This window comes from Aquarana catesbeiana, linkage group LG03, assembly GCF_042186555.1.
Source record: "Aquarana catesbeiana isolate 2022-GZ linkage group LG03, ASM4218655v1, whole genome shotgun sequence".
In the NCBI taxonomy this organism is placed as follows: domain Eukaryota; kingdom Metazoa; phylum Chordata; class Amphibia; order Anura; family Ranidae; genus Aquarana; species Aquarana catesbeiana.
The window spans coordinates 520292688-520314369 of NC_133326.1; the positions used below are offsets into that span (position 1 = coordinate 520292688).

Sequence of the window (21682 nt, forward strand, 5' to 3'; positions counted from 1 at the left end):
AAGCTGATTTCTTATCTGGCATTCACCAAGTGTGTAGGTCTTTTGGAAAAGCTTGCAAGCCAGGGAAGGTGTTGGTTTTAGAGACAGATTCCCTTTCTGTCTTTTGGCTAGAATACATTGCGTGTAAGGATTGATGGCTGCGAGTGATTACACTCTTTTTGGTTTGCTCATTTGCTAAGAGTTATCAATTCTAATTTTCCCAACTGGTTTTGTTTAAACTTCTATTTTTTTTACATTGACTGTCCACCCAGGAGTGTTTATTTATTTTTTTTTTAAACCACTTCAGCCCTGGAAGGATTTACCCACTTCCTGACCGGGCCATTTTTTGCGATACAACACTGCGACGCTTTACTTGACAATTGCGCATTCGTGCGACGCTGTACCCAAACAAAATTGTCCTTTTTTTCCCCACAAATAGAGCTTTCTTTTGGTAGTATTTGATCACCTCTGCGGTTTTTATTTTTTGCACTATAAACAAAAAAAATGCGACAGTTTTGAAAAAAAACCCACAATTTTTTACTTTTTGCTATAATAAATTTCCCCAAATTAAAAAGAAATAAAAAATTTCTTCCTTCCTTTAGACCGATATATATTCTTCTACATATTATTAGTAAAAAAATAAAGCAATAAGCGTATATTGATTGGTTTACGCAAAAGTTATAGCGTCTACAAACTAGGGGATAGATTTATGGCATTTTTATTTTTAAAAAAATAATTTTTCACTAGTAATGGTGGCGTTCTGCGACTTTAATCAGGACTGCGACATTGGGGCGGACAGATAGGACACTTTTGACGTGTCTGGGACCACTGACATTTATACAGCGATCAAAGCTAAAAATAGCCACTGATTACTGTATAAATGTCACTGGCAGAGAAGGGGTTAACTGTGTTCCCTCTGCGTGTTCTAACTATAGGGCGGATGGGACTGCCTGGGGGAGGAGACCGATCGGTGTTCCTATATACTACGAACACAGGATCTGTCTCATCTCCCCTGCCTGAACTTGGATTTTTGTGTTTACACAAACAGATCCTTGTTCTGGCTCTGTCAGGGACAATCGTGGCCGCCGGGCAGCGCATCGGCTCCTCAGTACCCCTACCCTTAAAGCTACCACCGTACAGCTTCGGGCAAACAGTTAATTATAGGCTGGTGATTGACTTGCCCTCAGATTTCTTGTATATCTTGGAGACTCCAATTGCATGATTTCTACTCCTCTTCCCCCTAACCCATGCATAGTTTTTGGGCTCGCTTCCCCCAACCATGACGTTTTGTGTGTGTGTGTGTGTGTGTGTGTGTGTGTATGTATATATAAAAATTACTGTGCAAAATTTTTAGGCAGGTGTGAAAAAATGCTGTAAATTTAAGAATGCTTTCAGAAATAGATAGTTTAACCACTTGTTTCCACGCCCATAGTCAAATGACGTCCGCAGGAGGTATCTCCCATCCTGGGCAGGCGTCATATGACGTCCTCTGCTTCCGCGCCCGCTGCGTCACTCGGGAGCCGATGCGCGTGGCTGCCGGGCACCCGCAGTTGCTGGTAACAGAGCAGGGACGTGGATCTGTGTTGCATGTTCAAAGTTCAACAGCGCTGAAAAATGAAAATTGGCCTGGGCGGGAAGGGGGTGAAAATGCCCTGTATTGAAGTGGTTAATAGTTTATTTTTTATCAATTAATAGAAGTAAATGAACAGAAGAGAAATCCAAATCAAATCCATATTGGGTGTGACCACCCTTTGCCTTCAAAACTGCATTAAATCTTCTAGCTACACTTGCACACAGTTTTTGAAGGAACTTGACAGGTGGGTTGTTCCAAACATCTTGGAGAACTAGTGCACAGTTGAGACGCTTAGCCTTGTTTCAATGTCCTATGCAAGAAAACATAGGAACTGAGGTGCAGAAAACTGGCAACAGGTGGTCTGGAATGATGAGTCAAAATTTTAAACATTTGGCTGTAGCTGAAGGTCCGGAGAGCTGTTCAATAATTTGTCTGCAGACAACAGTGAAGCATTGTGGAGGTTCATGGCAAGTTTGGGGCTGCATTTTTGCAAATGGAGTTGGAGATTTGGTGAGGATCAATGGTGTCCAAGGCTGATAAATACAGGCAGATACTTATCCATCATGCCATACCATCAGGGAAGCCTGTGATTGGCCTCAGATTGATTCTGCAGCAGGACAACGACCCCAAGTGTCATTAAGAACTTTATTTGGCCCCCACTGAGCCCTGATATCATCGTCCTCATCAAATCTGTCTAGGATTACATGAAGAGACAGAAAGATTTGAGGCAGCTTACATCCACAGAAGATCTGTGGTTTAGTGCTCCAAAATGTTTGTAAAAACCTACCTACTGAGTTCTTCAAAAAATGTGTGTAAGTGTACCTAGAAGAATTGATGCGGTTTTGAAGGCAAGGGGTGGTCACACTAAATATTGATTTGATTTGGATTTCTCTTCTGTTCATTTACCTTCCATTTTGTTACTTGATAGAAATAAACTGTTAACACTACTGTTTCTGAAAGCATTCTTAATTTACAGCATTTTTCACACCTGCTTAGAACTTTTACCTAGTACTGTGTGTGTGTGTGTGTGTGTGTGTGTGTGTGTGTGTATATATATATATATATATATATATATATATATATATATATATATATATATATATATATATAATTTCTTTCTCGTACATCACGGGACACAGAGCCTCAGTAATTCATGACGAGTTATATAGGGTAATACTAGGTGATTGGACACTGGCACACCCTAAACAGGAAGTTCAACCCCCTATATAATCCCTCCCCTTACAGGGATACCTCAGTTTTTTCGCCAGTGTCTTAGGTGTCTAACAGAACCCTGCAGCTGGATAAGGTAAGGGAGATTCCACAGATTTTTTTAATTCTAGTAGGTTTCTCCTTTAAGTAAATGTATGCTATGCCTATTGTCGCCACCGGGGGCTGCCAAGAGCACATACCTTCATATGCTTGATTGTCTGTCTCAGTGTTCACGCTGTACAGCTCCTCCAGCCGAGCTCCAGGTAGGATGGGGGCTCTTCCTCAGGGATATTCCCCCCCAAGATTAGGGGGGCTGTGGTGGTCTGAAAGGCGGTAGTATACCGCACTGCCGCCACCACCTCCACCATTACTATTGGCAGATCCCATCATCTGCCGGCCTCTCTCCTTCCTCCTCCACCCCAGCCTCCACGCACGTCCCGGAGGGTCGGCTCGCGTGGAAAAGCGCACGTTTTTTGCAAAAACCGAGGAGGGGGGTGGGAAGGGGTTTAGAGGAGGGGGGGCGGAGCGTTAGCGCGACGTTCGTCGTGCTTCGACGCCCACGTCGCCAGCTGCACAGGCTATAAGAAGCACACTCTTTCAGGTGCACTCAGCCTATGGAGGGACACAGAGCTGACGGTCGCATGTTAGGTGGGACACAGGCATTCTCCTAGGCAGCATTTACTTTGAAACATTTGACTGGGCATTGGTAGCAGCGACAGTTTCTGTACTACATCGCTCAGCAGTCAGTGTTTTATTTGTGTGATACCTCCACCTTGTTTGCTTTGCACTATGGGTAGAAGAGGTACAAATACCCCAAAAACCACAGGCTCTAGGGGATCTCCCTCAGACTCTGAGGACCCCCCTTCTGCAGCGCCTTCCCCCCCTGAAGGACCTGGGATGGCCGGCCAGGGAGAGCCGTCGGGGTCAGGGGCTGCATCTGCTTCTGGCACTTCAGCCCCTGTATATATTACGCAGGAGGTTTTTTCCTCAACCATTAATGGACTAGAGGAAAGATTAATGGCCTTAATCGCATCTTCACTCAGTGGAAGAAAACGCACTAGGTCTTCCTCTGTTACCCAGGACCCTCAGGCTGAGGAACTCTGGGAAAAGGGAGAAGAACCCCTTTCAGAGGATCGGGATGGGACTGATGATTCCTCCTCTGAGGAATCAAGTGGAGAAGGGCCCTCTTCAGCTTCTCAGGATGAGAAGGTGTTAGTGCAAATTCTTGCTGGATTGGTCCGCTCCACATTTAAGTTACCCGTATCTGAGTCAGTTAAAGAAACCTCTTCTTCCTTGGGTTCACTGAAGCCTCCTCAAACAATACATGCTTTTCCTGTTCATAATTTACTAGAAAAGCTCATTTATTCTGAGTGGGATCACCCAGATAAACGTTTTCCGCCTAAAAAGTTTTCAACACTTTATCCTATGGAAGAAAAGTTTATAAAGATGTAGGGGATACCGGCTGTTGACGCCACCATTTCCTCCGTAAATAAAAGTCTGACTTGTCCTGTAGACAATGCTCAGATGCTCAGGATATTTTCTTCTTAGGTTCAGTAGCTCAACCTGCAGTGGCAGCGATCGGAGTCTGTCAATACTTAAGAGACCATGTTAAGCAGGTCCTCAGAGTTCTACCTGAACAGGCCCAGGGGTTGGCCAACCTTCCAGCGGCCTTATGTTTTGCTGTTGACGCTATCAGAGATTCTATCATCCAAACCTCTCGTCTTTCACTTGGGTTGGTGCATATGCGTAGAATCTTATGGTTGAAAAATTGGCAGCCGAAGCACCATGTAAGAAGCTTCTGGCTGGATTTCCATTTCGTGGTGCAAGGCTGTTTGGAGAGGATTTGGACAATTATATCCAAAAGATCTCTAGTGGAAAAAGCACTCTCTTACCTGTTAAGAAATGGAGTAAGCGTCCCTCTTTCAAACGGACTCTTTCCCCAGTGCCAGGGGCATCGGGCTCCAGGCAGTCGCGACGGCCTCCTCCGTCAGGGTCCAGAAATAAATTTCAGCAGAGTTGACCCCAGGGACAAAAGAAGTCCTGTGGGAAGTAGCCTACTAGACAAGACGCTAAAGCCTCTTTATGAAGGGGCGCCCCCGCTTGCTCGGGTGGGGGGGAAGACTGCTACGGTTCTCAAAGCTCTGGCAGTAGGATTTCCAGGACAGTTGGTTAATCTCCGCGGTAACTCTAGGTTACAAACTGGAGTTCCAAGAATTCCCCTCTCCTCATTTCCTCAGATCAAATGTCCCCAGAGATCCAGAGAAAAAGCAGTCGCTCCTTCTAGCATTAGAGCGACTATTGTCGCAAAAAGTCATCGTGGTGGTTTCCACGAAAGAACAAGGATTGGGATTTTATTCCATCCTTTTTACGGTTCAAAAACCAAATGGAGATGTCAGACCCATCCTGGATCTAAAGGATCTAAATCGATTCCTAAGGATTCGATCCTTTCGCATGGAATCAATACGGTCAGTAGTCTGCATCCTACAGGGAGGAGAATTTCTGGCATCAATAGACATCAGAGATGCGTATTTGCATGTACCCATTTTTCCTGCTCATCAAAGGTACTTGCGCTTCGAAATAGAAGGACGCCATTTTCAGTTTGTGGCCCTGCCTTTCGGGCTAGCCACTGCACCTCGAGTGTTTACAAAGATCTTGGCTCCTCCTCTGGCCAGATTAAGGGCTCAGGGTATAACTATCATAGCATACCTAGACGACCTGCTCTTGATAGACCGGTCGGTAGCCTGTCTGAGCGGGAACTTGATGACCACAGTCAACTACCTGGAACACCTAGGTTGGATTCTCAACCAAGAAAAGGCTTTCTTAAAACCAGTAAGAAGACTAGAGTATTTGGGCCTGGTCATAGATACAAGCCAAGAGAAGGTATTTTTACCTCAGGCAAAGATCAGTGCCTTAAGAGAGCTGATTCAGGTAGTCGGGACCAAAAAGGGTCCTTCTGTCCGTCTTTGTATGAGGCTGCTGGGAAAGATGGTGGCTTCATTCGAAGCAGTTCCCTATGCTCAGTTTCATTCAAGACTGCTGCAACACAGTATCCTGTCTGCTTGGAACAAGAAGGTACAGGCATTAGATGTTCCGATGCACCTGTCTCCTACAGTGCCTCAGAGCCTCAGTTGGTTAATACCCGAAAGCCTGCAGAAAGGGAAATCCTTTTTACCGGTTACCTGGACAGTGGTAACAACGGATGCCATTCTTTCGGGTTGGGGAACAGTTCTGGAGCAGTCTGCAGTCCAGGGGGAATGGTCCGAAATCGAGAGGACCTTACGCATCAACATTCTGCAGATCCGTGTAGTGTATCTAGCCCTAAGGGCCTGGACTCTCAGGCTACAGGGTTGCCCTGTCAGGATCCAGTCCGACAATGCCACAGCAGTGGCTTATATCAATCATCAGGGAGGCACCAGGAGTCGTGCAGCTCAGAAAGAGGTGAACCAGATTTTAGTCTGGGCAGAAAAGCATGTGCCATGCATATCGGCAGTTTTCATTCCAGGGATAGAGAACTGGCAGGCGGACTATTTGAGTTATTCCCAGGGGAATGGTCTCTTCACCCCGATGTCTTTTGGGCCATATGCCAAAGTTGGGGGATACCAGATGTAGATCTCTTTGCGTCCAGGATCAACAACAAGGTCGACAAGTTTGTGGCAAGAACAAGAGATCCTCTTGCATACGGGACAGATGCGTTGGTGATTCCGTGGCATCAGTTCTCACTGATCTATGCGTTTCCTCCGATTATGCTACTGCCACGGCTCCTTCGCAGGATCCGTCAGGAAAAGAAGTCGGTACTTCTGGTGGCCCCAGCGTGGTCCAGAAGAGCTTGGTATGCAGAGATAGTAAGAATGACAGTAGGTTCCCCGTGGACCCTACCGTCACGTCCAGACCTATTATCTCAAGGTCCAGTATTCCATCCTGCCTTACAAACGCTAAATTTGGCGGTTTGGCTGTTGAGACCCACGTTCTGAGGGGTCGTGGGCTTTCAGGTCCTGTGATCTCTACTTTAATCAATGCTAGGAAGCCAGCTTCCAGAGTGATTTATCGTAGAGTTTGGAGGACTTATGTATCCTGGTGTGAATCCAGGGGTTGGCATCCCAGAAAATATGTCATTGGTAGAATTCTTGACTTTCTACAAATGGGATTAGAGATGAAGCTGGCCTTGAGTACCATCAAGGGCCAGGTCTCGGCCTTATCGGTGTTATTTCAACGACCACTTCTCATTCCTTGGTCCGAAGCTTTATGCAAGGGGTGACGCATCTTAATCCTCCAGTTAAAGCGCCCCTAAACCCCTGGGACTTGAATTTGGTTCTGTCGGTTTTACAGAAACAGCCTTTTGAGCCCATACGTCAGATTCCCTTGGTCTTATTGACAAGGAAGTTAATTTTCCTGGTAGCCATTTCTTCTGCTAGAAGAGTATCAGAGTTAGCAGCCCTTTCCTGTAAAGAGCCTTATTTGGTCATGCATAAGGATAGAGTGGTATTGCGCCCTCATCCTAGCTTTCTACCAAAGGTGGTTTCAGATTTCCATCTAAACCAAGATATTGTTCTGCCTTCCTTTTTTAAAGATCCCTGTTCCACGGAAGAAAAGTCACTACATTCTTTGGATGTAGTTAGGGCAGTCAAGGCCTATCTGGAAGCAACTGCTCAAGTTCGCAAAACGGATGTTTTGTTCATACTACCAGAAGGTCCCAATAGAGGGCAGGCAGCATCAAAGTCTACCCTTTCGAAGTGGATTCGACAAATGATTATTCAGGCTTACGGTTTGAAACAAAAGATTCCGCCTTTTCAAATCAGGGCACACTCCACAAGAGCGATTAGTGCCTCTTGGGCGGTGCATCACCGGGCCACCATGGCTCAAATCTGCAAGGCCGCAACCTGTTCTTTAGTCCATACATTCACCAAATTTTATCAGGTGGATGTGGGAAGGCATGAGGATATCGCCTTTGGGCGTAGTGTGCTGCAGGCAGCAGTACGAGGTCCTCAGGTCTGATTACACCCTACTTGTGTGGTCCCCTCCCCTCAAATAGCATTGCTCTGGGATGTCCCATCAGTAATTATTGAGGCTCTGTGTCCCATGATGTACGAGAAAGAAAATAGTTTGTTTGTTTATAACAGCTTACCTGTAAAATCCTTTTCTTTTGATGTACATCACGGGACACAGAGGTCCCGCCCCTCTTCTAATACACTTATATTGCTTTGCTACAAAACTGAGGTATCCCTGTAAGGGGTGGGATTATATAGGGGGTTGAACTTCCTGTATAGGGTTTGCCAGTGTCCAATCACCTAGTGATACCCTATATAACCCATCAGTAATTACAGAGGCTCTGTGTCCCGTGATGTACATCAAAAGAAAAGGATTTTACAGGTAAGCTGTTATTAAAAAAATCATATTTTTATAGATATATAGATATATATATATATATATATATATATATATATATATATATAGATATAGATATATAAACAGTCCCTCTGCAAGTAAATGGCACTAGTATTCACCTCACCCAATCTTCCTTTTTTTGGTTAGTGGGCTCCAAATATTTGAAATGGCAATGCCATGATGACATCCCTTCCGCGCATGTGCACAGGTGGCACAATCGTGGCACATTTACCAACGTCACTGAGTGAAGAAATTGTGCATATTTGCTAAACAGTGCATGTTTAGGAGGTATTTATTACGGCTACGGGTAAGCTTTATTATAAGCTTACCTGTAGGTGTAAGTGACCAAGCAGTGTTTACTACTGCTTTTAAAGTGGACCTGGTATTGGCTTATTTTGAGGTTTCATGCATGCTAATTTATGTGTAACTAAAATATTGCGCAGCAATTTTTTGATAAGCACAGCTTTACCTCCTTTGTGGGTCACAGCAGTATATTTACTTCTGTACTTCTTTTGTATTGACCACTCTCAGCTGATGGGGCAGAACTCCACCAGGCTTAGGCAGCACAATGGTTAGCACAAACACCTGGCAGCACTAGGGTCGTTGGTTCAAATCCCAACTGCGACACTACCTGTCTGGAGTTTGCATGTTCTCCCTGTGTCTGTGTTGGTTTCCTCCAGGTACTCCGGTTTCTTCCCGCACTCCAACTACATGCTAGTAGGTTAATTGACTCCTGTCTAAGTTAGCCCCAATACGTGTATTCATAAATGTGAGTTGGGTACATTTTTTAGATTGTAAGCTCTCTGAGGGCAGGGACTTATGTGAATGTACAATAAATGTGTAAAGTGCTGCATACATTGTTGGCACTGTATAAATATCTGTAATAAATCCAGAAAATCTTGTCAGTAACCACCCTTCTGCCTGATTGACAGCTTCCTCTGCCTTTCAGCACAATCACTGTCCTCTGCTTGGAGCAGATTGAGAACTAAGTGACCAGCGATCATTTGGTTGCTAGGTTCTCGGTCCTAAAGTTGGTATAGGACAACTGCAGCATGTAGGTTATCATGAATGTGTTTGTGCTTTTTTTTTGTATATATCCCATACTTCCCTTTTAAGGCATTGTCCAGGGTCAGATATACTTCACAAATATCTGTTACAGATCAGCCCCTACTGCAGCTTCTTATGATTTGCTACAAAGTTTCAATTTTGTAGTCAGATCACTGGGGAGGAGGCTGAGGAAATACTACTTCGTGCCTGCAGCAGATCGCTAACGTTTCAGCTTAGTGCGTGTACCCAAACCTGGCATAATGCAGGTTAGCGTACCGTATTTATACTGAGGAAAGTTCAAGCATTTGTGTGTTTTACATGTGTCTGGCACAGATCGGCTTTTGCTGCGGTCTCACCTTACTACAAAGTTCAGTGTCGCAGTCTGATCACTGAGGGAGAGGAGACAAAGGAAATGCTTTTTCTTCCCTGCAGCAGGCTGGTGACATCATCTTAACCTGTACAAAATCACAGGACTGCAGTTAAAGGACAGAATTAAAAAAGCTCCACCTTTTATCAACAATTTTACTATTGTAAATTGTAAGAATTTTATTTATGCAGACTGAGAAAATGCTTCCCATTGTCAGACTCATGAAATTGTCTCGCTTGACTGGTGCTCATTGTCTGATTTTATTGATAAAAGGTACAGCTTTAGGCCACTTGCACACGGTACTGATGTTTGAGCATCAGCATTTTTGGATGTATTTTCTGGTGTGTGTATATATACAGTATGTATAAAATATATATATATATGTGTGTGTGTGTGTGTGTATATATGTGTATATATATATATATATTATGTATGTATGTGCAAAATACTGACTGTAATCTAGTATTTTTGCATTTTTTTTTCTACTGAAAAAAATGCAGTGCTTGTTTACGCACCTTTGTGTACATAGCAAGCAACTTGCTATTGGGGGCACCAGAGCTTCAATTTTTGTATGGGGCAGTTCAGTGTAGTTAAATACATCATTCATTCAAGGGTGCCCTGTACTTTCAAAACCCCTGTTTAACATTAAAATGAGTTAATGTCATTGCCATACCTGTGTGGTAAAAAAGGAAAAGAAAGGCGCCTCTAAGTGCAGTATGTAAAATTTAATAGAGTGCACAAAGGGTTAAAAGCACTTACAAGATTGTTGAGTGTTAAAAGACATGATAAAATCAGGAGTCCTCATCTGTGGCATGTGTCCATCCTCAGCATGGTGGTAGAGAGCAGTGTAGAGCCGTCCAGCAGCTGTAAAGCGTTCTCATGCGTGTTGGAAAGAGGAGGCAGCAGGGAAGCCTGTATTCACTGCGGGACACACAAGGCTGATGGTGTCAGTGTAGAGAAGGGGGTGGTAACGCCTTTCGGAGCATGTGCGGCTCCTTCGTCAGACCTACGCCCACACTCCTCAAGCTGGCTTATAAATGGTGAGGGGGAGGAGCAAGGGGAGGAGTGTGGGCAGATACTAAATACACAATGATAAGGGAAGTGACAGATGTATTATGAGGACGGCCAAGACGACCGTGCACTCGCAAAATGGATTATTAACGTCAGTGCTATATACAATGAAGTCCTGAAGGAATTTGACACAGGGGTACAGGGCACAGATGGCAGTGGTTAAATTAACAATAATAAATAAATAAATATACAAACATAAGGTTGACATTAAATTAATATACAGGTGTGTTACATGGTCGGCCGGGTGTCTATATGAATGTGTTATAAAGGCGGCCGGGCGTTTGTACACATGCAAATAGGGTCGTAAGTCTAATGTTGAGTTGCCAATGAATAAATCTACAGCCGTGTTACAAGGGCGGCCAGGCGTATATACACATGTGTTACCGGGGCAGCCAGGCATCTATGTGCACGTGTTACAAAGGCAGCCGGGCGTTTGTACACATGCAAATAAGGTCGTAAGTCTAATGTTGAATTAACAATGAATAAATAATAAATAAATATGTAGCCGTGTTACAAGGGCAGCTGGGGAGCTATACACCTGTGTTACAGGGGCGGCCAGGCATCTGTACACATGCAAATAAAGTAATAAATCTGTTGTAAGGGGAAAAAAAAAAAAAAAAAAAGGAATAAGCGATTACTAATTATGTCTGTAACAATGATAAAACAGTGATGAATATTACTTTACTATGAATAAGTGTATAGGTGTGTGTTACAAGGGCGGCCGGGGGTCTATACACTAAAGACAGATAGAGGAAAATAGTGGATGCTTATACAAGTTGTACGAATTGTGCAGATTATGCCTGTAGCAATAATCTCACGGTGAGAGGTATTACTCAACTGTGTACTAGAATATAGAAGTGTTACAGGGGTGGCTGGGCGTCTATAAACTACAGAAGGATAATAGGAGGTGGTGGATACTTATACAAATAGTGCAGATTATGCCTGTAGCAATACTCTGACGATAATAGATAATAATAGACTGTAAATAAGTATGCGAGTGTGTTGCAGGGGCGGCCGGGCATTTACACACCCGCAAATAAGGTCACAAATCTACTATAAGGAATTAACTTATAGGAATAGGTAATAAGATGTAATGGATGCTCTACAAATAGTATTTGATTGTGACAGATATGTACATGTATAACAGGCAAACACCATGACGTGACGTGATAGTTCGACCTACATAGTGGAGGCCGCAGGGGCAGGTCAGGCAGTATACTACATGGTCTGTAGAACAGGTGTAGAATTCTGAAATTTTGTATGTTTTATTTTTAATCGTGAATGTTTTTTGACCATGTTGTACAAAACTGCATGTAAGGCAAAGGGGTTTGCGGCATTGATACATCCCAATCATAAAAAAGAGTTGGAGTGAAGATGACGTATTTGTTTTCTTTTTGAGTTTGCTTGGGGCAATCTTTCCCTTAATGTTAGGTGCTTTCCTATATGAAAAATTAGGTTTATTTGATATACTGTCTTTGAGATGGGGATTCTGCAGTAGTATTGGCCAATGTTTATGAACTATGTGTTCCATATTTTTGTATTTGTTATGAAATTGAGTCGTGAACCGAATGTCCTTTGATGAATTCATTTTATGAGTATGAGTATCAGGATTGACGTATGTAGTGTAGGCTTGTTCGATGAGTGAAGGAGGGTAGCCTTTTTCAATAAATTTTTGTTTGAGATTTATGCTTTGTGTCTGATAGTCTGACTGCATGGTGCAATTATGTCTGAGACGGCAGAATTGACTTTTTGGAATGTTTTTTAACCAACGAGGGTGATGGCAACTATTGCAGTGCAGATAGGAATTCCCAGCAGTGGGTTTACAATAATTTTTTGCATGGATGCGACCAGTATCATGAAATAGATCAAGGTCTAAGAATGCTAGATGTGTTTTATCGTGAACAGATGTAAAGGATAGGCCCATGTTGTTATTATTACAATGGGAAACAAAAGATTCAATATCATCGGTATTACCGTCCCAGATAATAATGATGTCATCAATATAACGACCGTAAAATATAATTTTGGCCATGAAAGGGTTATTCGCCCATATGTATCGCGTTTCCCAAAGACCCATAGTTAAGTTGGCATATGAAGGTGCAAAATTGGTGCCCATGGCAGTGCCATGGGTTTGAAGGTAGTAATGGTCTTCAAATATGAAATAATTGTGAGTCAGGCAGAAGAATGTGGCATCTAGAATGAATTTAGCTTGGTTTGGATGAATAGATGGGTCTTCTGACAGAAAGTGTTGTATGGCCTGCATGCCGACATTATGGGGGATGGATGTGTATAATGATTGGACATCCAGTGAGAGCCAGATGTAGTTGGGCTCCCATTGGTATGGACCTAATAATTCAAGCAGGTGTATTCCATCTTTGATATGGGATTGTAAATTGGAAACAAAAGGTTGTAGAAAAAGGTCTACATACTGGGAAAAACCACTAGTAATACTGTTCATAGAGGCAACTATGGGTCTGCCAGGGGGGTTGGTAGTGCTTTTATGTACTTTTGGTAAATGATAGAAATACGGAGTTTGATATTTTTTAACCAAGAATGAAGCTTCGTTTTTGGTAATTATATTATCTTTGGTGGCTTGGTTAACTAAAATTGTAGCATCAATAGTGAAACTAGGTAGGGGGTCCTCTTGCAATTTTGTATAGGTTTGTGAGTCTCCGAGTAGTCTAATGGCCTCTTTGATGTAGTCTACCCGGTTTTGCAACACAATGCTACCGCCCTTATCTGCTGATTTAATGATAACATTCTCATTGGTTTTCAATAAATTGAGGGCTAATCTTTCTGGGTATGTTAAATTGTGATTTTTATAGGGGTTGTGTTGCTGTTGGCACATCATCAATAATTCAGAGTATACCATGCGGTAAAGTGTTTCAAGGCATGGGCCTTTAGATTGTGTGGGATAAAAATTAGACAGGGGACGAAAATTGGTGTGTTTAACTGCAGGAGAACAATTTAGATGTTGGGTATATAAAAGGGCATCTGATTCAGGATTATCAGGGTTAAGGAACGGTCCAGTTCCTTCGTGATATAATTCTTCTAATATATCCAAGGCTATTTTTTCGTCTAGGATGTTGCTATAGGCTGAAGAGGGGGAGGTTGTGCCAATTGAAATGATAGATGCATCTTTAGCTGCTTTTATATTATAAAATCTTTTGAGGGTAAGGTCTCGGATAAACTTGTTCAAATCTTTGAACAACTGGAAGGCGTTAGGCAAATTAGTTGGTGCGAAAATTAGTCCTCGTGTGAGTAAGATAGTTTCCTGCGTTGTGAGTGTGTGTGAAGATAAGTTGAAAATCTTTACCGTAGTCGTTGTTTTCTGCTGTGTGGGCTTGGGTTTATGTTTTCCTCCTCGTCCCCTACAACCTCTTCGGTGTATTTTCTTTTTGACGGCCTGGTGGGGAAGAGGCTGGGCCCTAAAAAAGAGACCGCAGGTAATGCTGTGTCTGAAGTAAGTTGAGCACCAGTTACAGTGGAATAGTCAATGGTGCCCCTGGAGCTGGGAGTGGATGGAATAGTGGAATTGCTGGAGGTAGGGTTATGAGATGTATGTGACATACTCGTATGGAAATTTGGGATAGTCTGGTGTGAGGTAGATGGGGAGACTGTACTATTTGATTCTAGTGTGGTAGATGTATTTCTTGCAGGGTGGTTATGGCTGGTATTACTATTCTGTTTAGTAATTGGAACTTTGCGGGTGTCAGTAGTATTAGATACTCCACTGATGCCTGTGGTGGTGTTATTCCTTCTGGATACACTGCTTGTATCTATAGTAGTGGTATTGTTCTGGTTGTTATTGGAGGATCTAGGTCTATTGATGGTGGGATAGCCAATCCGCTTCGAACTTCAGCTTTGTTTAATTAAGCTTTGGCAAAAAAACCTTTTAAGCCGATTGGTTTCTATGCAGAGTTGCACGATATTTTGCACTCTCCAGTTTTATTTAGATAGAGAGTAGAATTTTGTGTTTTGCTCATCTTCTTGTACGCGCAAAAAAAACCCCACAAATAAGATGTATTAATGAAAAGAATAGAGCAAAGTGGACTTAAGTGTGCAGATATTGACATTTTTTTGAATTTAACAGTGACACCTAGAAATATTGATTCTTACACAGTACAGTGGAAATTTTACATTTGTCCTAAATTCCTCATGCAAAACAGCAGTGCACTTTCCCTGCCTATGCACCCTGGTTTTGCAGCCTTATAGCTGCATGTCTGCAGTGTAAGAGCTAATGCTCTGCTGCTTTAGTCTACTGGGGTTGGGAGATTTGGAGGGTGATTTAGTGCCATCACTTCTGTGCTGCTCTCTGTTCTTCTAGCTGGAGCTGAAGTTGTACCTGAGGACAGTGCAAAGAACATCCTTTGTGTGCTGCTTTCATCATTTTGGATCTGGACTTCCTTCCACCTCACCTGCTGTTTCTTGAATATTCCACCATTAGTCATCAGATCACCAGTCATCAGTGGGGCAGCTCTGACATAAGGAAGCAAAGCCTAGCCTTTACCAATATGGCGAGCCAGCAAAGCATGGTGGTGTGTGTCTTGGCTCTGGTGGTTGCCAGTTGTTTGTATTTTTTGAATTGATACAGGTAAACACAAGATGCCTTCCGCTGCCATTGTGCCCTTGCTGGGTGTCCAATGCTTCCCTGTACCTTTTTAAGGAGGGGTGGGCTCCCTCCAGGCACACCAGCCCTAATCCATCTATGTGCTCCAATTTGGGAGACTCTCAAAATTATAGATTAAAGCCTAGTACATGGGCAAAATGTGGGGCGACTTTGGCAGGTTTAATAAAAAACGCCCGACATTTGGCCCATGTGTATGGCAGCTGGCCTGTCAGAAAACCAGCAGCTGACTGGCTTCCAATCAGAGCTTTCAGCCAATAGCTGGGGGGAGGGGGGGTGCCGCCCTGTCAGAACACAATAGCTCAGCAGGGAAGATCACTGTACTAACATCAGATTGTTAGTACAGTGGCTTCCATCTGAGCCGGCGGGTTTAATGAAAAAACTATTAGTGTGTACTAAGCTTTAGGTCTGCAATAAACTGGGACGCCTTGATGTGGCCACTGCGGCTTACACACGTTTGCATATGTGTACGACTAATCCCCTTGTTTTTTTAATATGAACGGTTAAACAGGGCTAATTTAGTTTTGTTGCAGGCTAGCTGGTAAGTAATCTGGGAAATTTTGTTTGTTTTTTATGTGCATTGCCCTTCCATCTGCTGCAAAGGCTAGTTATAGGTTGGGGTGGTTGCCAAATGTTTGTAGTTTTGTCCTGGCCCTGAGGCGTGTTGCTGTGGCTGGTGTAAATAGACCCTGACATTGTGAATAGGGCCCAGGCTTTTCCACTCCTCCATTTAGCTTTTCTAAGCACAGGACAAGTCATCTGAGTGGTATAAACAACTTCTAGGCCTTCCAAATTAAATTTTCGTGCATTTAGATGTTCATGTTTTAAAGAAGTTTTAGGCACGTTTAGTCTCATTTACATGCATTTAGATTGTCTAATTGCAAATTGGTATTTTCTCTAAACACCGTTAAACTGACCACACCTAAACACAGGTAAACACAGTGTGACTGGCACCCTTGAAAAATCATTGCATGATTTTATATGCGTTTAGAAATGTCCTAAACACAGAGGTTTGACATTGGCAGCCTGAATAAAGACTCTTGTCTTGTGTGTTCCTTAATCGCTTTTGAAAGCAAAAAGTGTTGGTGAGAGTTTCTCATAAATGAGCCATCCTTTATAGATTGTCCCTTTTTAACGTGACAGGCTAATTGGCAAGTCGCAGGTTGAAGTAGGAGTGGTTAGGCAGCTCTTCACTCGGTAGAGTTTATTTTTGCTGTTCTGGGTCCCCTCTATGAATTCCATATTAAATGCTCATTTGAAAGGTTGGCAAATATTTAGATCACCCTCGAGCTCCGTGACCTGCCGACCTTTCAGCACATTCTTCAGAGGAGCTCTGTCTTTTTACGTTTTACTACACGGAATAAAATTACAGTTGTGTTTTCTGACTGGGCCAAACCAAACACACATTGTTCCTCCAGCACTGCTTTCTTGCAGTTGGTGTGTATTTTGTCAAGTTCCTGCGGTGGTTTTATAATGGGGCAGGAGCATTGTGGGGTTTTTCAATTAATCGGGCTTTTGTGTGCTTACTGCTATGCAAATGTGTAATTCACAGTCTTTTAGGGGCTTCTGGGAAAGCTGTGTACCAACTTTATTGTCCTTGCTGCCTCTACAAAACCCATATTTAAAGTAGATTGCAGAACATTTTTCTCCTCCTTAACTGGATGAGATTTCCTGGACCAAGTTTACTAAAAGTCTTTTGCGTTTTCCACTTAAAAAAAAAAAACTGTTAACACCAGAAGCCAATTGCATAGCTACAAAGTGATCAAATACAGTGGAGTAGTCTTGTTTAAATCAAGAAATTTTCAATTTTTTTCTTTTATATTTTGCAAATACTTTTTTGCAAAGCACATACACGATAAGAGTTTAGGTCTTTGAAACGTTTGACTGTTGATACAAATATTTTTTTTTCTTTTAAAGTAAGTCTGTGAAATAGGAGCATTACATCAGGGGGGGTTATAGCACAGTTTGCAATTTGTTATTTTAACAGATGGTAGTAATTAACTTTTTTTTTTACCTAATGTTTTTTCCCCACAATTTTATGAACCGCATTCATATTCACATGATAATTCTAAACCATGTTGTAAACGTAAAGGAGTTGACCACTGCTTTCTTGGTAGAGCTTGGCAAATTGTGATTTAAAAAAAATTGCCTTATTTTTTTTAGGTTTTAAACTTGTTTATTGAAAAGCAGTATAAACAACATCTTAGGCTGTCCATACATTATCCAATTTTCCTGTACAACTTTCCTTTAGATTTACCAAAACCATATAATATGAGGTCAAACCTCAACACTTTATACTTGTATGCAATCTTGCACTACATAGTTGAAGATCAATCTAAAGGAAATTGAATAAGAAATAATGTAGGGCCAGCTTTAAGTGTGGTTGGTTTAAAAGAAAACAAATTTCAGGAGTTATGTTTTTGTTGTATTAATACAACTACTTTACATTTTTTGTAATAATGTAACATGTTAATAATATCGGTAGTATATAACTTTGCTGTTTTCTTAAAACTTTTTACACAGGGAGCAAATAAAAAAAAAAAATGACTTTTATATTTGACGACATGTCTTGTAATTTTAGAAATTTGCAGTTTATAAAATGCAGTCATTAATGAGAAGATAGGAGGATTTGCAACATTTTGGGATTAACATTTTTTGAATTTGTGATCTCCTCTATAGTATCACTTCATGTTTAGATTTTTAAATGGTTTTTATCAAATTTTTTTCAGTTAAAATCAGATTCATAACAGTAATTTTATAGTTTGGTTTCTCTAAGCCATTTCCAATTATGCTATTATTATTATTATTATTATACTATTTATTACACAAATTTCCTATTTTGCTTGACATTTTTAGGTTTTAGATTTTAAGTCTAAAATATACAATTATTATTTTCTTTAAATCAATGTACTCTTATTTTATTGGTGTTGGCATTGCAATTGTTTAGAAATGTCCCTCTTGAATGCAACAGTTTTCAGTTTTATGTCTTTTGGGATTACATTTTTATCTTTACCCATCTTGGCGTTCATTAGTTCAAACTATAACTTATCTTAAGCTCATTATTCCCCTTTTGTGTTATCTTGTATTAAAATCTGTCAGCTATGACTGGTCTTCCAGGCACAGTCAGCAGAGCAGAATAAGTTAATTATTTACTTGTGTCACTCGGCCCCTTCATCTAATGAAATGCACAGCTGTGTTGGATCTGTGGATGGCTGTGGAGATCCCATTGTTACACGAGTCAGCAGAGGGTAGGAGCCGCAATGATGGAGAGTCCCCACTTCTTTCTGCTGTTTTGCCTTTCTGTGTCGATTTCATGGTTCTTTTATCACTCACTTTCACACAAAACAAACAACACAGCGACAGTCTGCTATGGGAACCGACTTGGCACATAAAAGGGGTTCTCAGGGGTTGGCTCTTTGCAAGGTACATTTAGTGCACGTTCGCCTTTTACAATGTCAAGTAAGTTGTTTACAAAAAGTACAGTATCCAGAAACAAAGTACAGTATTTCATACGAAAGTGTCAAAAACTAGTATTCTGTCAAATCTGAAATGTATAATATTTCATGGGGAGCCAAAAATGTATTATTGCTTTGGGAAGTGTAAAAAGTACACAATCCAGTCAGTGTTAAAATGATCCTTCTTGTAGCTGATACACATGCCAATGCTATTTAATTAAGGAGCAGATGTGACCTTGCAGATCTTGCTCGACTTGTTTGAATTATCTTTATTATTATTTTTTCCTTTTTTTTTTTTTTTTTCTTTAAGATTTATGGTAAAACTTTCCCTGCTGCTCAATCCCTTCCCAGTCCCCTAGATCCTTCTTTTTTTTTTTTTTTTTTTTTTTTATGTTTTGTTTTTTTGTTTTGTTTTTGTGATGATATAGGTCCTTTCTCTTCTTCCTCTGTTGTGAGAGTGAGCAGTCTTTTTTTTTTTTCTTTTTTCTCCCTTGAACTGAACCAAACTAATATTGTGCGAGCGCTCAGTCCAGGAGTATTATGAGACCAGGCTGCTTGATGACACTCCCCCTTGAGGTATGTCTGACAGCCTGGGCTTACAGGAAGTGGGTGAATGACACTGGCTGTCATCCAACCCTATTAAGACTGGAGGATGGATTGTTGAGAGGATGAGCAGTTTGAGTTGAGCAAAAAAAATAAAACTAAATACTGGCGTTTGGCTTTAATGCCAGCCATAGACAAAGCGGTTTTCATTCCTGCAGCCACGTGAAACGTCCCCACCGGGGGATTATTGCTAGCGACTATACAATCGGCTTGCAATACTTGCATGTAAATTCCAGAAGGCTGGCTGTACCCAAGTTGATCGATCAATTTGGGTACATTTTTTCTGCCCATACATGTTTTGAATCTCGGCTGGGTCCTGCTGAACTAGCCGAGATTCGAAACAGTCTATGTCTGCCCTAACTCTTCAGTCCACTCTAGCATACTTCTGTTGAGATAGATCACCCAGAGAGGAATTTTTTTTTATGTACACTGCCAGGATTTTAACAAACTTTGTTGCAGTCTTACATCTTTCTGCTCTGAAGGAATACTTCTTTGTTAGATTGTCTTGTGCAGGACTAATTCTGAATGGGAGTGACTTCATTTTTGATCAGCTTATGCACTTGCATAATTCTCATGAGGAGAGTGGCAGGGTCTGCATTCCTTTAGAAGTCATTAACCCCTTAGGAGAATCTCACCAAAACTAAAATTTTACTTGCAGCGGATGCCGAAAATCTGACATCTGTCTTACTGCAGATTTCAGGGAAAATCGGTGTGTCAGTCACACAAGCAGATAATGACATCTCTGGGGTCGTTCCGTATACCAACTGTGTACAGAACGCCATTAGGTTGCCATATTGCATTGCATTTTACAGAAAATGACAGTGCTGCAAATTGAAAAGAAAAATATAATTTTTAATCGCAATAAATTACCAAATGGCTTGTGCCGCAAATGTAAGTTACATCATTTTTTTTTTATTTGCAATCATTTTTATCCCAGGAAATTTAGTTACCCTTTAAGCTCTTTCTGTGGTCTAGTAGTTTACATTAGACCACAGCTCATCGACTCCCACAGTAGAGCTAAAAGTCTCAGCATTATCTGACACCAAGTGTGCTGAGATGGTTGATGGGCTGAGTTCTGCAATAGATATGCATAAAATTGGACAACCATCCTACATAAATCCTGTATAATAATAAATAATCTCACCCTAGCTGATTGCAAATAAGGGATGAGTCAATCAACAGCTTCTTCTTTGATTAGGTGAAATGTGCTTGAACGCCGGGTAAGTGGCTTAAAGTAGAAGGAATGCCAGAACATTTCCATTTTGGATAGCATAAGAGAGGGTTATAACCTCTGTAATTTTTTTTCCCCATCTGTGTCCCATAGAGGAGATTTCTTTCCACTTTCTGTCCCATAGCCACAACCTGAACCTCTGGCTGTCAGCAGAAGTAGTTTTCCCTTTGAGAGATTTCTCCTCTTCCTGTTCTGTTCTTTAGATTTTCTTTCACTCTCAGCGATTGCAGTAACTAGCACGAATAAAGTGGGTGAATCTCCCCAATAGGAGAACAGACAGCAGTAAAAACTGACAGGTGTTCTAATCTCTCTCCACTCTATCCAAAACAAAAAAAAATAAAGTTTTGCACTTCATTATACTTATTACTTAGTTAACCTACAGCTTTTTAAATCTGTTCAGACAGTCTTGTGATCACGGCATCCCCCACCACACAGTGGAAGTATGTTATATCACTTGATCATCCTCCTTTCTAGATTGTAAGCTCTAACGAGCAGGGCCCTCTGATCCCTCCTGTATTGATTTGTATTGTAAGTGTACTGTCTGCCCTCGCGTTGTAAAGCGCTGCACAAACTGTTGGTGCTATATAAATCCTGTACAATAATTGAGAAAAAAAATTAAAACGAATGCAGCCACCACATCTAAGGACTGGTAACCTGCAATATAAACTTTTTTTTTTTTTTAGCTATGCTTTAACTAGATGCAGAGTGAGTGCTCTGTGCAATTATTCAATGACATGATACTTTGGCTGTTGCAACCTGTTTGATTTGTGGCATCTGTAATATTGGCACTTGGTGACTATGGTTGCTGTTTGTTTGCATCTAAAACGGGCAGTTAACAGCTTTTAACATTTGTTTGTTTAATTTTCTCGGCAGGCGTGTGTGGTTTGATTGTTCCTCAGGAAGATATGCCCTTCTGTGACACTGGCATCTGCCCGGACATCATCATGAATCCTCATGGCTTTCCATCGCGTATGACGGTAGGTGAATTTTTTGTTTCACTCTATAGTCCATAGACTGAGATCATTCAGTACCGAGCATGCTTGACAGGTGAAAAAGTTTCACCTTTGTATTTGGATAGATTTCAATTCTAGCGATAATATAATTGTTTTTTATGTAATTGTTTTTGAAGTCTGTAGAT

At 41.5% G+C, this 21682-nt stretch overlaps 1 protein-coding gene across 1 annotated transcript in view; it reads left to right on the forward strand.

The window, feature by feature from the left end:
- POLR3B (RNA polymerase III subunit B) overlaps window positions 1-21682 on the forward strand; it is a 179488-nt gene that overhangs the window by 136999 nt on the left and 20807 nt on the right. Inside the window, exon 24 of the mRNA XM_073621205.1 lies at window positions 21418-21521. Within this exon, the coding sequence (XP_073477306.1) occupies window positions 21418-21521 (104 nt within the window). The remainder of the gene's footprint in view (window positions 1-21417; window positions 21522-21682) is intronic.